The sequence below is a fragment of the Schistocerca piceifrons genome, chromosome X (genome assembly GCF_021461385.2).
Source record: "Schistocerca piceifrons isolate TAMUIC-IGC-003096 chromosome X, iqSchPice1.1, whole genome shotgun sequence".
NCBI classification, from domain to species: domain Eukaryota; kingdom Metazoa; phylum Arthropoda; class Insecta; order Orthoptera; family Acrididae; genus Schistocerca; species Schistocerca piceifrons.
This window is the reverse complement of record NC_060149.1, coordinates 93,320,072-93,336,899: the sequence shown is the minus strand read 5'-3', so window position 1 is coordinate 93,336,899 and position 16,828 is coordinate 93,320,072. Positions and strand designations below refer to the sequence as shown.

Genomic DNA, 16,828 nt, shown 5'->3' with positions numbered 1-16,828 from the left:
TAATGTGAAGTTTGGAAGGTAGGAGATGAGATACTGGCAGAAGTAAAGCTTTGAGTATGGGGCATGAGTCATGCTTGGGTAGCTCAGATGGTAGAGCACTTGCCTGCGAAAGGCAAAGGTCCCGAGTTTGAGTCTGGGACTGGCACGCAGTTTTAATCTGGCAGGAAGTTTCATATCAATGCACACTCTGCTGCAGAGTGAAAATCTCATTCTAGAATAATAGTTGATGCCAACCCAAGATCGCCTTGCAAAATTTTATTTAATAAACTGGGAGTATTCATAGAACCTTCACAGTACATATATTTACTTATGAAATTTGTTGATAATAACCCATCCTAATTAAAAAATAATAACAAAGTGCATAGTTACAACGCTAGAAGAAAGGATGATCTTCACTAGCCCGGGTTAAATCTGACTTTGGCACAGAAATGGGCGAATTATGGTCCCACAAAAATCTTTCGTCATTTAGCAAATAACATTAAAAATCTGAAGATAGCTAACTAGCATTTAAAAACAAATTAAAAAATTTCTGAATAACTATGTGTAGTCAATAGATGAATTTTTAGATATGAAGTATTAATTGAAAAAAATGAAGAAAAGAAAGAAAGAAAGACAGAAGTTATGTCATGTAAAGAAACATTATGTCAAACTGACATGTTCCATATCATTATGAAATGTCAATAATCATGATCTATGGAACAAGTATTAACACAATGTAATGTTGTGTAATAGAAGAAGAAAATCATCTATATTAAATACCTGAATTTCAAAGGAAATTTGAAGAAAAACACTCAGAGAACTTACAATATTAAGTGTACTTCACTTAATCATGACAATTTAATGAATGGATGGGTATGTAATTAGAATTCAAAAAATCTGGGTGACCACTGTATTGATTTAAAATGGTTCACATTGACTACGAATGGAAATATAAATGAAAGAGAATTAATTGTTATTCACTGTGGCTATTAGGTACAGTGTAAAAGAGTATTTATACTCTGCCTGTTAGAGAGGTATATTCATCAGCAACAAGATATCTAGAGAGCTGTGTAAGCATAAACTTGACATAGTTCCAGACAGTGTGCATTGTGGTGGTTAAGGGTATTTACACAAAAAAATTTCCTGCTATTGCTTTCCTGCCTTTTTTTTTTTTTTTTTTTTTTTTTTTTTTTTTTTTTTTTTTTTTTTTTTTTTTTTTTTTTTTTTTTTTAGTATGTAACGACACAGAAATATCTACTGGAAGAACATTGCAAAAAAGATAGTGACATCGTGTGAGTAGACTTGTGTCTGTATAATTTAACCAGCTTATATAACAGTACAAAATGGTCCATATTCAAAGGAAAGTACATCTAGTACTCAAATATTCATTGTTTTACTGCAACCACCCTGTAAAATAGCCCATACAATCACTCTACTCTGCATAAAATTCATTCTGGGAAAATAAATACCATTATATTTAATTTTATACATTAAGCTATGTTACACAAACTGCATAATTATCTTACCATGACATTTTTGTACTTCAAGTAACTGATATGCTGTGTAGAGACACAAAGCACCCATAAGGATCACAATCAAGATCCCAGTCCACAGACCAGCTCTTTCAATGCCCCATGGCATAGTTAGTAGAGATGACCCCATAATGGTATTCCATACTGCAAATCTAACAGTAAAAAATAAAAATAATAGATTTTGAAGATATTTCCCATAATCAACTGCTACAAGCATGTCATTTACAGAAAGAAATTTGTTGAGAAATCCTTAAAATTACATGCATGTTTATGGCTTTCACAAAACAACAGACAATTTTTCACAACAGAAATCAAATTCCCTATAGCATTATAAATCTCTAAAGCTTCTTTTTTATAAGTTTTTCTTATAAATATAAATGATATCAACATATTTTCAAGCAATTATTGGTTTTACTAAATTCACTGACCACAAAGTACTAATCATTCAATGAATTAGAAATATAAAATATCTAGAAATTTGTTTCAATAGAGAGAACACACACAGTTAGGTAAAAATATGTACGTTTGTTTTAGACACCTGAGTATGTAAAATATTTTTTGTGTATGACAACTATTTAATCCACAATGTAACATGTGTTGATCAAATGTTAGCAAGAAATTTTTTTCTGTTTTCATTAAATGTGCAAGTCTTATTTTTATTGGCCCTGTGAACTACATCACAGAGGACAAAACAAGTATTTTATTGCAGTGAACAAATGCAAATATTTTACTTGTAAATATTTCAAACATGCTGTTAGATTATACACTGAAGCACCAAAGAAACTGGTGTAGGCATGCGTATTCAAATTCAGAGATACGTAAACTGGCAGACTACTATGCTGTGGTCGGCAATGCCTATATAAGACAAAAAGTGTCTGGCACAGTTGTTAGATCAGTTACTGCTGCTACAATGGCAGCTTATGAAGATTTATGTGAGTTTGAATGTGACATTATAGTCAGAGCATGAGTGATGCAACCCAGCATCTCTGAGGTAGCGATGGAGTGGGGATTTTCCCGTATGCCCATTTCACAACTGTACCATGAATATCGGGAAACCGGTAAAATTCCAAATCTGCGACATTGCTACGTCTGTAAAAAGATCCTGCAAGAACAGGACCAATGACGACTGAAGAGAAACATTCAGTGTGACAGAAGTGCAACCCTTCCACTAATTGCTGAAGATTTCAATGCTGCACCATCAACAAGTGTCAGCGTTCAAAACATTCAATGAAGCATCAGCGATTTGGGTTCTCAGAGCCAAAGGCTCTCTTGTGTACCATTGATGACTGCACGACAAAGCTTTAAACCTTGTCTGGGCCCGTCAACACCGACATTCGACTGTTGATGACTGGAAGCATGTTTTCTGGTCAGACGAATCTCATTTCAATTTGTATCAAGCGGATGGATGTGTGAGGGTATGGAGACAACCCCATGAATCCATGGACCCTGCACATCAGCAGGGGACTGTTCAAATTGGATGCTCTGTAATGGTGAGGGATGTGTGCAGTTGGATTGATATAGGACCCCTGATACATCTGGATATGACTCTGACAGGTGACACATACGTAAGCAAACTATCTGATCACATGCATCCATTCATGCCCATTGTGCATTTCGATGGACTTGGGCAATTCCAGCAGGACAATGCAACACTCCACACATCCAGAATTGCTACAGAGTGGCTCCAAGAACAGTCTTCTGACTTTAAACACTTCCGCTGGCCACAAAATTCCCCAGATATGAACGTTATTGAGGATATATATGCCTTGCAATGTGCTGTTCAGAAGAGATCTCCACTTCCTCGTACTCTTACGGATTTATGGACAGCCCTGCAGGATCCACAGTGTCAGTTCCCTCCAGCATTCCTTCAGACATTAGTAGAGTCCATGCCATAGTGTTGTGGCACTTCTGCATGTTCATGGGGCCCTACATGATATTAGACAGGTGTACAAGTTTTTTTTGCTCTTAAGTGTAGTTTTATTACTTACAAAACTGAACCCATGGTGAAACCAATAGAGGCACATGTTAAACACTTTAAAGCTTGAAGGTTTGAAAGTACCACCAGGCAGGATGAGTATATTCTAACACTGGGTGGATCAGGCTGATGTGCATCATTACTCCCACTAATACAAAGAGTGGGCTTTGAACATTTAGTATTTGGTAGAATTCCCAAAGTATATGGCTTGTCTTTATTCTGACTACTTCTATATACTGCCTCTGTGTGAGGTGTTGATCCAGAGTTACCCAAAAATACTTTGTGGTGAGCCTTGACAGAAAGTTTTGGCTCTGGAGAGATGATTTGTTTTTTGCTGGAATACATAACTGGTTGTGTATTTTCAGAATTGTTTGTTTCTGTTGCTACTGCATGAGAAAAGCAGTGCCATCATCATTTCGTGCTGCATGTGTTTGTAAGGAGTGAAGCATGATGGCACAGTACAGATGGTACAGTACTGGGACTAAAAGATATCTTTGGAACAATATGGCTCTTATGTGGCATTTTGTTGACTTATATTTGTTTATATTAACAGTGAATGTCCTATTAATTGCTTGTCTCTGGTGCCCAGAAGTTTTATAGTCTCACAGAATGAGAATATTTTCAAACTTGAATATTTAAGACAACTCATTTTCACTCTGCAGTAAACTGCTGAATAGTTCACATCTATTTGCACAGCAGGAGTGAGCAAAACCCTTGTATAAATCAGTTATAGTGGACCAACTGGAGTGTCTACTGACACTCAGTAATTTTTCCCGAGGAAAGTATAGCTTTTGTAGCTACAAAACTTGTTGCAGTCTTCAGGCCAAAGACTGGTTTAATGCAGCTCCCCATGCTAATCTATCCTGTGCAGGCATCTTCATCTCTGAATAATTACTGCAGTCTACAGCCACATGAGCCAGCGTATCTCATTAAGTCTCTATCAACAACTTTTACCCCTTACACTTCCGCCCATTACCAAACTAATGATTTCTTGATGTGTCAGGGTGTGTCCTACCAACTGAGCCCTTCTTTTAGTTAAATGGAGCAATAAGTTTTTTTGTCTCAAAATAAATTCAGAACCTTCTCATTAGTTAGTCTATCTATCCTTTTAATCCACAGCATTTTTTTGTAGCATCATATTTCAAAAACCTTTGTTCTCATTTTGTCTGAACTGTTTATCACCCACATTTCAGTTCTGTATAAGGCTACACTCCAGACAAATACCTTCATAAAATATGTCCTAACACTTAATTTATATGGGATCTTCATAAACTCCTCTTTTGCAGCTTTCCTTGCTATTGCTAGCCTGCATTTTATACCCTCTCTTACCTCAACCAATGTCAGTTATTTGCAGCCAAAATAACAGAACTTATTTACTACATTTCATGCCTCATTTTCTGTTCCCCCTCAGCATCACCTGATTTAATTTAACTGCATTCCATTACCCTCACTTTTCCTTCTGAAGACACTAGCATTTCCATTCAGCTACTATTCCATGTCCTTTGCCATTTCTAATAGAATTACAATGTTATTAGAAAACTTTAAAGTTTTTATTTCTTCTTCCTGAACTCTAATTCTCTTTTCAAATTTCTCCTTTGTTTCCTGTACTGTTTGCTGAATTTACAGATTAAATAACATTAAGGAGAGAATGCAACAGTGTCCTATCCCCTTCTCAACTGCTGATTCCCTTTCATTCCCTAACATATTATAACTGCAGTTTGGTTTCTGTAGAAGTTTTAGATTATTCTCCTCTCCCTCTATTTTACAGCTATTATGCTCAGAAGTTAAAAGAGTGTATTCCATTCAACACTGTCAAAAATTTTATTCTCATGCTACAAATGTCATAAATGTATGTTTGCATTTTTCAATCTATCTCATAAGATAAGTCTAAGGGACAGTACTGCCCCATGTGTTTATAAATTTCTTCAAAATGACCTTCCACAAGGCCAGTCTCTACAAGTTGTTCCATTCTTATGTAAATATTTATGTAAGTATTTTGAAAACATGACTTATTAAACTCCTAGTTCCATAGTGTTCAAGCCTGTCAGCACCTGCATTCTTTGAAATTTGGGTTATTACATCCTTCTTGAAGTCCGAGGGTATTTTGTCTGTTTTATATCTCTTCCAGAACAGATGTGATAGTTTTGTCATGGCTGTCTTTCCCAGTTATCCCAATAATTCTTAGGGAATGTCATCTATTGCAATGGCATTGTTTCAGTTTAAGTCTTTTAGTGCTCTGTCAATTTCTTCTCCACCAAATAAGGTGGCAGAGTGATTAGCATACTGGACTTGTATTTGGGAGGATGACAGTTCTAACTTTCAAACTTGTAGAATAAAAGATGGATTAAAAAAAAGTAGTGTGCATTTCTTTTGGAGTGACCCTTGTACAAGGTCCTCCAGACCCTGAACTCCAACGACATCGAGGTCAACAAGGACAAATTCCAATTTCGCCAGCCCTCTGTCACATTTTTGGGTTACACCGTCTCCACTGATGGAATACAGACTTCCAAATCCTGTGTGCAGGCTATCACGTCACTGCCGCCTCTGGCTACTTACGAAGAACTCCGACATTTCTTGGGTACAATAAATTACTACCGTCAGCATCTGCCTTCTTGCCCCCGCCGTGCAGGCCCCACTGACAGATTCACTGTTGGGCAAACAGACTTCAGGCCTTAAACCAGTTCGCTGGACTGAACCTATGATGGAGGCCTTCAAGGCTCTAAAAGCTTCCTTAGCTCATGCCGTGACACTCGCCCATCCGACCTGTTGGCCGAGTTGTTCATCAGTACAGACGCCAGTGACATCGCGGTGAAGGCAGTACTACAGCAATGCAATGGCAAGATGGTTTCTCCCCTTCATTTCTTCTCTAAAAAACTGTCTACATCTCAGAAAAAATATTCCGCTTTTGGTAGGAAACTTCTGGCAATCTATGAAGCAGTCAAACACTTTCGCCCCGACATTGAGGGCCATTCTGGCTTCATCCTCACCGATCACAAACCACTAGCAGATGCTTTCTGCAACCCTTCTGAGGACCCACCCCCTCGGCATTTCCACCACTGATTTTTTCTCGCGAATCAGTACTGTCTCACGCATCATCGACTTATCCAACCTGGCCGCTCTCCAGGCCTCTGACGAGGAATCTCAAGCTCTCCTCACTTATCCTCAAACATCTCTCATGTTTACCAAAGCCTGGTGTTTTGGATGAGGTGTGGTGCGATTCAACTACCGGCACCCTGTGGCTGTTGCTCCCACCCACATTGCTCCAGCAAGCCTTCAATTCCTTGGATAACCTCACTCACCCTGGCATCCGTGCCACTACATGGCTGGTATCACAGCGTATCATTTGGAAAAATATTAAACGGGACTGTCAGACCTGGACACGCAGCTGTGTCCCCTGTCAACGCAACAAAATCGGCCACCACACCAACCCTCCACTAGGCAAGTTCGACATTCTGCTAAGGACAATTTCGTCATGTACATATCGACCTTATCAGTCCACTACCACCATTGGAGGGCCACAGATATATTCTCTCCACAATCGACCACATGTCTCACTGGGTGGAAGCTGTTCCTTTACCCAACATCACCGCTGAAACCATGGCCAAGGGTTTCGTCTCCTCATGGATTGCAGGGTTCGGTTGCCCAACCACCACCACCACCACCACCACCACCACCACCACCACCAACTAACGTCAGCAGTTTGAGTCTGCCCTGTTCACCATTTTATGTAATATCTGCGGCATTAAAAATATTCATACAACAGCCTACCACCCGCAAAGAAATGGGTTAGTTTAACAGTGACACTGCACCCTCAAAACTGCACTCAGGTGCCACGACTGCCTCTGGTCTGAGGTGCTTCCGTGGGTGTTACTTAGTCTCAGTTCAACCTTTAAACCGGACTTACAGGGAACCATCACTGAATTCGTTCCCAGGGAGAACCCAGTCCTACGAGGGGAACTTATCCTGCCTCAAGCACCAAAGGATTTTCCCCCCTCCCCAGATTTCATGAGTCGCATGCCAACCGCACTCAACACTTGCTCCCATGTTATGCTCAGGGATGATTCCTTTAGACAACCACTGCAATCACCCTACCTTGGCCCCTTTAAATTCCTCCAATGGGGCGAGACAACATTTGACATTATGGTCAAAGATCATCCTCAAACTGTTTCATTGTACAGGCTCAAACCTGCTTTCGTGGAATCCGGCATCCCTCTGCCATCTCAGTTGGACCCTCCTGACAACTTTTCTGCCATGGAGCCAGAAAATGCTTTGTCTCATCCCTTGGCGCTGTTTTCTCCAATCCATGATTCATCATTGCCATTCACAGGTTTTCCAGGCATGTCACCATCCACCCCATGTGCGAGTTTCACCACCAGTTCACCATCTGCAGAGACTCGCTCTCCCACATTCAACCTGTGCTACAACATGCCACCACACTGCGTGGACAAAGTGTCGATCATCACCTTCGATGACTGTGTCCTCATGCTCCTAACAGACACCATGGCCTCACCACCCAATGGGTAGTTAAATGTCAATGTGGTCCACAGCCTGTCCCTCCCCTCTGAGTGTGAGCTGTCAGAAATCCGCAGGTTCATCTTGTCGGACAGCTCAATCTGCATACGGGCCTGCACCACACTGTAGGCCATTCCACACGCCTGCTCTCAGGCTGGTCGATGCATCGTCCGCCCCTGCTAGTTAACTGACTAGTCACTCTGCCTCCTCACTCCATCTTGACCGAGATAGAAATAGTGCGCCTGCTCACTTGCACGACTACTACCAACACCACCACCCACATGACCTCTGCTCAAGCCTGCCTGTTGGTACTCCATACTGTGGGACGGGGAGGGGGGGGGGGGGCATCAATAGGTCATATTGATCATGATTAACATTAACGCCATCTCTGGACTCTGATTGCTCTGCCATGTTAGTTTTTAGTTCTGTTCTGTATCGCAAGGTGTGTATACATATATGACTTACTGTGAAATATATCTCTATGTGGAATTTAATGGAGATAGTTATTGTATTCAACTGATAATCGTATCTGGTTCCCATAAGAGAAACTGGCAAAAAAGCAGTAAAATCAGTAACACTAACCTGGTTCAAAGTAGAGACAACATTACTGACTCTAACAGAGTAGCACATTGACCAGCAAAAACCTATTTAAATGAAACAACAATATTTTTGTATGCTATAGGTGAAAAGGACATACTGAGTATTATAAAGGAATTAAAATCAAAATTTTCATCAGGCATAGACAATGTTCCTGATTCCATATTTTAAAACAATGTGCAACAGTATTGACTTTGCCCCAACTCATACTTGCATCTTTGCTATATACAGTGATGTTTTTCAGAAAAGCTAAAAATGATGAAGGTGAGGCCTGTGTTCAGAAATGGAGACAAGGCAAATGAAGAGAACTAAACACCATTATAGCTGCTGTCTGCCTATTCTGAAATACTGGGAAAGGTGTTTTACAGGAGACTTACTACATTCATAGAGCAAAATTAATTTGTATCAAGTACCCAACATGCATTCAGAAAAGACACATCAACAGAAACTGCCATTTCTAATTTGATCAATGAGGCCTTGACTGCAATAGACCAGAAGAAACACGTATCAACAATATTTATGGACCTCACAAAATCGCTTGATATTATAGACCACAACTTACTGCCTCAAAAATTGGAATATGTAGGAATTAGGGAACTGGCACATGTATGAGTGACATAATACAGGAAAAGCAGGTAGTAGCAATCACACATGAAGAAGATTGTATAACTAACATTCTAAAAGAAAAGAAATTAAATACAGTGTGCACCATGGTTCTAGTTTGGGTCCATTGTTGTTCTTGATATTCATCAATGAGCAAGAGTCATTCAAAACTCCCAGAAATTTATAAAATTTGTGGATGACAAAACTGTATCAATCAAAGGTAAAACTACTACAGAACTATGATATGAAATGCAAAAACTGTTTTCCTTACCTATTGCGCTGTGTATTAGATTATACTATTATTTTCATGTATTGTATGGGTTTGCTTTATTCCACAGTATTACATACCTAAAATTATTTATGGTAATGAATCAATTTTACTGTAATGTACCATGTATTTGAAACTGTATATTAATGTACAAAATAAGCAATATTTTGTACCAATGTTTTGATGAACTGGATGCTTCATAAATAAATAAATGTATTAAATACTTTCATCAATTGGGCCATTTTGCTTGTTGGGGTCCAGAATTTGACTTTACATTTTTTGTGGTACTAATTTTTCTGAAGAAGATATTATTCTTCATTATTCAATTATGCTCTTAATTAATAACTGAATAAATTAACATAATTACAAATATGGCAACTTTTCTTGTAAGTAGGTGTATCACAGAGGTGGCACACAAAATGTTTTGGTAACATTTTGTACTTTGTTAACAAACAAAATTTAGCTAAAGAAAATTCTTGTTGAAACATTTAGATCTTTTGCTCCACTAAATTTTCACAATACAGGGTGTTTATAAATGAACATTGGGGTTTTAATGCTTTATAATATTTATTATATTTAACTTACAGTTATAAATGATATGTCAAATGAAAGATCAACTCCAACAGGTTTACCAAGAACCTTATAAATATCCAATGTAAGCACCATTTGTCACATGGCACACATCAAGTCTATAGCTGAGCTCTTCCCAAACATTGATAAATGTGTCTTCAGTGATTGTAGCAACAGCTGCTTCAATCCAGTTTCTTAATTCAGGGAGGTCTACTGGTAACAGAGGCCCATACACACGATCCTTGATGAAGCCCCAGAGGGAAAAAATCACATGGTGTTAGGTCGTGTGAACATGGAGGCCATGTAAAGCAATTCCTGTCATTTGGCCCCTAGTGGCCTATCCAGCGCTTGGGTACAGTGAAGTTCAACCAATTGCGTACTTCACTATGCCAGTGAGGTGGTGCACCATCTTGCTGGAAAATGAAGTTCTCTGCCTCATCTTCTTCCAACTGAGGGAAGAGCCATTGCTCTAGTGTATCAAGGTAAGAAGTGTCAGTTACAGTAGGTTCACCAAAAAAGAAAGGCCCACAAACTTTCCGCCATGATATGGCAAAAAAAACAGACACTTTAGGGGAATCTCATTGTATTTTTACAACCTTGTGAGGATTTTTTGAGCCCTTGATGCGCACATTGTGAGTGTTAACATGTCTACTAAGGTGAAATGTCGATTCATCACTGAAGACAACATGATCCAGAAAATCTTCATCATCATGAAACAACATTTCGTTTGTGAAGGTCACACATAATCCATGGTCTGTCAGCTTTAGAGTCTGTAATAACTGTAAACAGTAAGAATGTAGTTGTATGCATTTTCTTAAAACTTTCCAAACAGTTGACACGGAAACTTGCAATTCACGACTAGCCTTCTGGACTGATTTATTTGGGCTACGAGTGAATGACTCTCTCACTCACTCAACAGCCTCTTCACTGACTCTTGGTCATCCTGTGCTCTTCCCTTTACAAAGGCAGCCAGCATCTTCAAATTGATGATACCATCTATGAATGTTGTTATCACTTGGAGGATCACAACCAAACTTCAGCTGGAATCCACATTGCACAGTAACTACATATTTGGTCTTTGCAAACTGCAAAACACAAAATGCTTTCTGTTCACTAGTCACCATCTTTGCTACTACTGCTGTCTAGCAGATTGCGGCAGAAACACTGCATGCTGTGCATGCGCACTGATGCCACACACAACTGTTTGAGTTGCTCTTTCATTTGACATATCATTTATAACTGTAAGTCTAATGTAAAAAATATTAAAAAGCATTAAAACCCCGATATTCATTTATAAGCACCCTGTACAGTTTATAAATTATAAAGTAATTATAATAATCATAAACTACCATAATCAGCGTTTTGAAACTGACTGTGGTATACTTTATGCATGGTTTGCTGATGCAGTCTAAACATTTAATAATTATTAAATATTGAAACCTATATTATGCTAGGATAAATGTTGAACCATGATTTTTGGATGTTTTTGCCTCTTTTGTACTTGGTATTGATGACTTTGACTGTATTACAGACCTCCAGCATGCTGCTGGTGAAATAGATCAGCAACTTTTTCTTTATTGAAATAAATGATTGGAATTCCATCAAAAGTCATATTGAGAGGTATCTTCTATTTATTTATTTATGGCGATTAGGTTCGAACTTTATGTACATTTTTGAACCATCTGTCTTTCTAAGTAATTAACACAGAGTCAAATATTCATGCTTGGAAACAGTCACAATAGACAGTTCAGAATGGCAACACAGGTAGTTCAAAACACAGTAAAAAAAACTATGCTGAACAGTACAGAGTTTTATTTTGAATGACATGTTGCCCTCTTAAAAATTTTGCATTGATGTTTATTTTATATGTTTTTTATTATAGTAGATGCACCAAACAGCTGCTTATAATAAGTAATATTTATTTATGAGAGACTGTTCAGTCTTTAATGCCATTTTCAAGGACGTATAGCTTGATGTGATGTCCATATTACATCATTAGTGGACTGTCTTGTAACTGTCACTGTTATAATAAAATGGTAAATGATGTCAATATATTGAAAATAAAATGTTAATTATGATGTGACAGAAGTTTGGCAGTTCCACTCTTACGATGCTATATGTTTACATGTGTTTGACGGTTTACATATAGTGTTGTAAGAGTGGAACTGTCAAACTTCTGTCGCATCATAATTAATATTTTATTTTCAACATATTGTCATAATTTAACATCTTATTAAAACAGTGACAGTTCTAAGACAGTCCACTAATGATGTAATATGGATGTCACATCAATCTATACATACTTGAAAATGGCACAAAGCCAAAACAGTCTGTCGTAAATAAAGATTTCTTATTAGAAGCAGCTATTTGGTGCATCTACTATAATACTCATGTTGTTATCTGACATATATAAAGCTGCTTCCCCTAAAGAAGAAAAATTATATGTATATTTGTATTTGAACTCTTCATGTCATTTGAAAACGGTTGCTCAGAAATCTGCAAGGGTTCCACTTCCACTCACTGATGGGACAATCTCAGATGTATGAACATGTTTTCTGCCTGTATAGGTATGAGTCTTGCTGCCACAAAAACTAAATTACTAATATTTTGGTAGCTGGTGTAAACGAAACTGTTGAAAGAGACAAAAAATGGCTCTGAGCACTATGGGACTTAACATCTATGGTCATCAGTCCCCTAGAACTTAGAACTACTTAAACCTAACTAACCTAAGGACATCACACAACACCCAGCCATCACGAGGCAGAGAAAATCCCTGACCCCGCCGGGAATCGAACCCGGGAACTCGGGCATGGGAAGCGAGAACGCTACCGCTGAAAGAGACATTGAAGTACCATATGAGAAGTGTAAATTTACTACAAGAAATGTTATGACTTTCTATGCGAAAAATATAAATCTACTTAAAAAGCTATTGGAACTATCAAGTGGAACTGAGGTGAGATAAAGTTTGAAGGTCATAGCAGACACTTCAAAGAGACGATCACCATGATACAGAATTAAGAATAACAAGATGTGTAATACTTAACCAAAACTAATGTTGAACTGCGTTATGCTTTTTGTAATAGAGAAAAATTTGTTTATGCTTGAGTGTTAGGAAGAGACAAAGGATTGTGCACTAAAGGTCCTTCTTCATTCTACTGATTTTTGTTGGAAACGATAACTAAGAACTTTGCATTACATCTGTTTATATTTTGCTCTGTTTAGTTTCACAGAAATGTATGTGTAAACAGATTTTTTGTATGCATTTTGTTTGAATCTTGCTAGTCTGAAACAGCTGCACTGTAATGAGTTGCACAGAAACAAATTTTCATTTACATGTACTCTGTAGTCTGTAGTCATTGTATTCCTAGTCTTTGTTGATGTATATAATTATTAGATTGGTCACAGTAATTTTTTGAATATGTAATTATTCACAATTTTTACTTCATTTCTTCTAGTAGTGTACAATTTTATTATGTACTTTGCAGAAATTTTCTATTTACATACATATTATAACAATATACATGGAATAATTATTTGCCTTGTGAGAAAGATACAAATTCTCCTAATCTTACTCTAATTATTGCTATTTGTGAATTAAATTTTCAAATGTTTTAAGTAAAAAAACTGCAGTATATATATGCATATAAATAAGGTTTTCTTTAAAGGAAGAACATGTGGACATAACATTCCAGTTAAATTTATGTAATTTTTTAACTAAATATTTTATTTTTAGGGAACTGTTTTCAGGAAATTATTTTCTTTAGATTTGTCAAAATTAAATACTGGGCAGTTCCATTATATTGCTATCCAAATTTTGATAATCCTACATGCTTGTAATGGAACTGATCAATGGCTCATTTCTTGATACAGTCATATAAGTGCATTAATTGACACATGGACATCCTTCAGAGACCATAAAAAATTTTGGCTCTTGATTATGATTCAATAAGATGTAGAGTGTTATTTCTCTTATGTACAAATATAAAGGAAAGGAAGGAAGGAAGGAAGAATGGAAGGAGGGAAGGTTGGGTTTAATGTCCCATCGGCATGGAGGTCATTAGAGATGGAGCATGAGCTCGAATTGTGTCAAGGATGGGGAAGGAAACTGGCTGTGTCCTTTTAAAACCAACCATCCCGGCATTTGACTGGAGCAATTTAGGGAAATAATGGAAAACCTAAATCTGGATGGCTGGATGTGAGTCCAGTGTGCTAACCACTGCGCCACCTCACTTGGTGTAAATATAAAAACTTTTAGTGACAAATTTTTGGATAATAATTTGAAAAGCGTGTAATGTGAATTTTGTAAAATATCAATGACATATAACTTTTACTTTTGATCATAAAGACCAAAAATATAAATAGAAACATCTTTGCATTGCGAGTTGAACATCTCTGGTCACTTCAGTCTAACTTTTTGGTATGAGTCACCACCTTTCTGAAATGCTGTTCTGATCTGTAATGCTGTGCTCAGTACAGCAATGTGCCTTGTATTATTATGTGCACATTTCAAGTGCTTTACTATGCCAGTATTAAAGATTAATGGGGAGCAACTCAGCTGTACTATTACACATTTAGTGTGTTACAACTGGTATCATTCTCAGAAAAATATCATGTGTAATGTTAAAGACCAAATCCAAATCAATTATCACAAAAATTCTGTGAACCGTCTGGCAGAAGCATGGTGAGCAGGTATGACATTCTGCTCACCATACTTCTGCCAGTGGTCAGCAGAATATATAGTTATATGATACACTGTACAAGACACATAACTGATGATTTTTTAACATAACAAACTTTAATCTGAAATATGTCTTCTTTCTTGCTCAAATTCTTAGACCATCCTTCATGAACTCTTCAAGCGAATATCAAAATTTCTGCACCAGTTTGTCATATACTGTTTCCAGTTGTTCTGAGTTGGTATTGAGTAGATCTTTTCCTTTTACTTTGTCACATATTTCCATACACATATGCTGTCAAGTTTGAGCTTTAAGTTTCAAATGATGGAAGGTAGCATAACATTATTTTGATTTCTGGTATTGTAACTGTACTGAAGCTGATTTTCTGCAAATAAATCAGCATTACAATGAACAAAGATAATCTTTTGGTAGAGGTACAGTGAAGGAGCACTTGGAATAGTTAGATTTTTTATAAGTGGGTGACATTATTTTCTTCAGTTTGCATTCTGCATATTTTTCATTAGACTCTTTAAGTGTTAATATACATGACATATTTTTTGGACTGCCTCAAAATATAGTTCCATACCCTACTACTACTCAAAGTTGGAACTTATTATGGAACCAGTACTTTATATAATTGATGAAGAGCAACAAGGTTCTGCAATATTTTGTTTCTAAAATTTATTCATGAGTAACCAAAAATCTGAGAAGCTTTTGGTAAAGCTGGAACATTCCATAAGTTTCAGCTAATTTAGAGAAACTTCAAGAAGACACCAGGAAAGAAATAAAAAAGGTAACTACTTTCATTTCAAATAGTGGTTTATAATTATGTGCATTAATTTGCCTCCTTTTTTTCTTTTTTTTCCATATGCAATCCTGAATAATGCTCACCATTAAAGACTGCTAGAAAAACCAAAAATCATGATTTTAAAAAAAATTGTTGATAGGAAGATGTGACTAGAAGTGGTCTTCTATACTCCTAAGTTATGGACCTATCAAATTTAACTCTAAAACAGCATGCAAAGGATGAATGAATAAATAAAATATGCTATTGGTAATGACAACTGAGTTTCTGAGGTATAAAAACTTGTTTGAAGGATGAAAAACTTCTTATTCAGAATGCATGGATAGCGATTCCCAGATATAGTGAAGAATTTATAACTGACAGAGATTTTACATAGACTAAAATTACAAAATACTGTAACATTATTTAATTTACATAAATTTTTCTAATAAACTTTATTATTAGTAACATATTAAAATTTTTCTTACATTGTAACAAAGCTGCTCTGTTTTGGACTCTCTTGATCTCTTCCAGGAACATATGGCACAAACACTGATGTAGGAATTACATGATCAGGTACCACCTACAACAATAAATTCATTATTTACTGAAAATATAACCAGTGAAAGAGGAAAAAATCATTTAATTTTACTGATTTTCTTTAAAATAATGACATGAAAATAGTATCTGACAAGCCTGAAAAACCAGGTTTCAATCCTGACAGATTATGGGAATTACTGAGTATCCCTTGAAGTCCCACAATTTGCCCTACAACGTATATAAATTTCCTTCCTCCCCAATTGAGTTCTGTACCTCTTCATTAATTATTAAATCTGCCAACATACTCTTCAGTCACTCCGTATTTCAAAAGCTTTTATTCTTTTCCTGTCTGTATTGCTGATCATCCACAGTTTGTATCCATATACACTCCTGGAAATGGAAAAAAGAACACATTGACACCAGTGTGTCAGACCCACCATACTTGCTCCGGACACTGCGAGAGGGCTGTACAAGCAATGATCACACGCACGGCACAGCGGACACACCAGGAACCGCGGTGTTGGCCGTTGAATGGCGCTAGCTGCGCAGCATTTGTGCACCGCCGCCGTCAGTGTCAGCCAGTTTGCCGTGGCATACGGAGCTCCATCGCAGTCTTTAACACTGGTAGCATGCCGCGACAGCGTGGACGTGAACCGTATGTGCAGTTGACGGACTTTGAGCGAGGGCGTATAGTGGGCATGCGGGAGGCCGGGTGGACGCACCGCCGAATTGCTCAACACGTGGGGCGTGAAGTCTCCACAGTACATCGATGTTGTCGCCAGTGGTCGGCGG

At 37.5% G+C, this 16,828-nt stretch overlaps 1 protein-coding gene across 3 annotated transcripts in view; it reads right to left on the bottom strand.

Annotated features, from left to right (window-relative positions):
• The window catches only part of LOC124723125 (sodium-coupled neutral amino acid transporter 9-like), a 345,123-nt gene that overhangs the window by 64,857 nt on the left and 263,438 nt on the right, over positions 1-16,828 (bottom strand). For all 3 annotated transcript variants that reach the window (XM_047248313.1, XM_047248312.1, XM_047248311.1), the window contains exons 4-5: positions 15,985-16,079; positions 1,506-1,663 (exon numbers count right to left, since the gene is read on the bottom strand). In XM_047248313.1, coding sequence (XP_047104269.1) covers positions 1,506-1,663; positions 15,985-16,079 — 253 coding nt within the window. The remainder of the gene's footprint in view (positions 1-1,505; positions 1,664-15,984; positions 16,080-16,828) is intronic.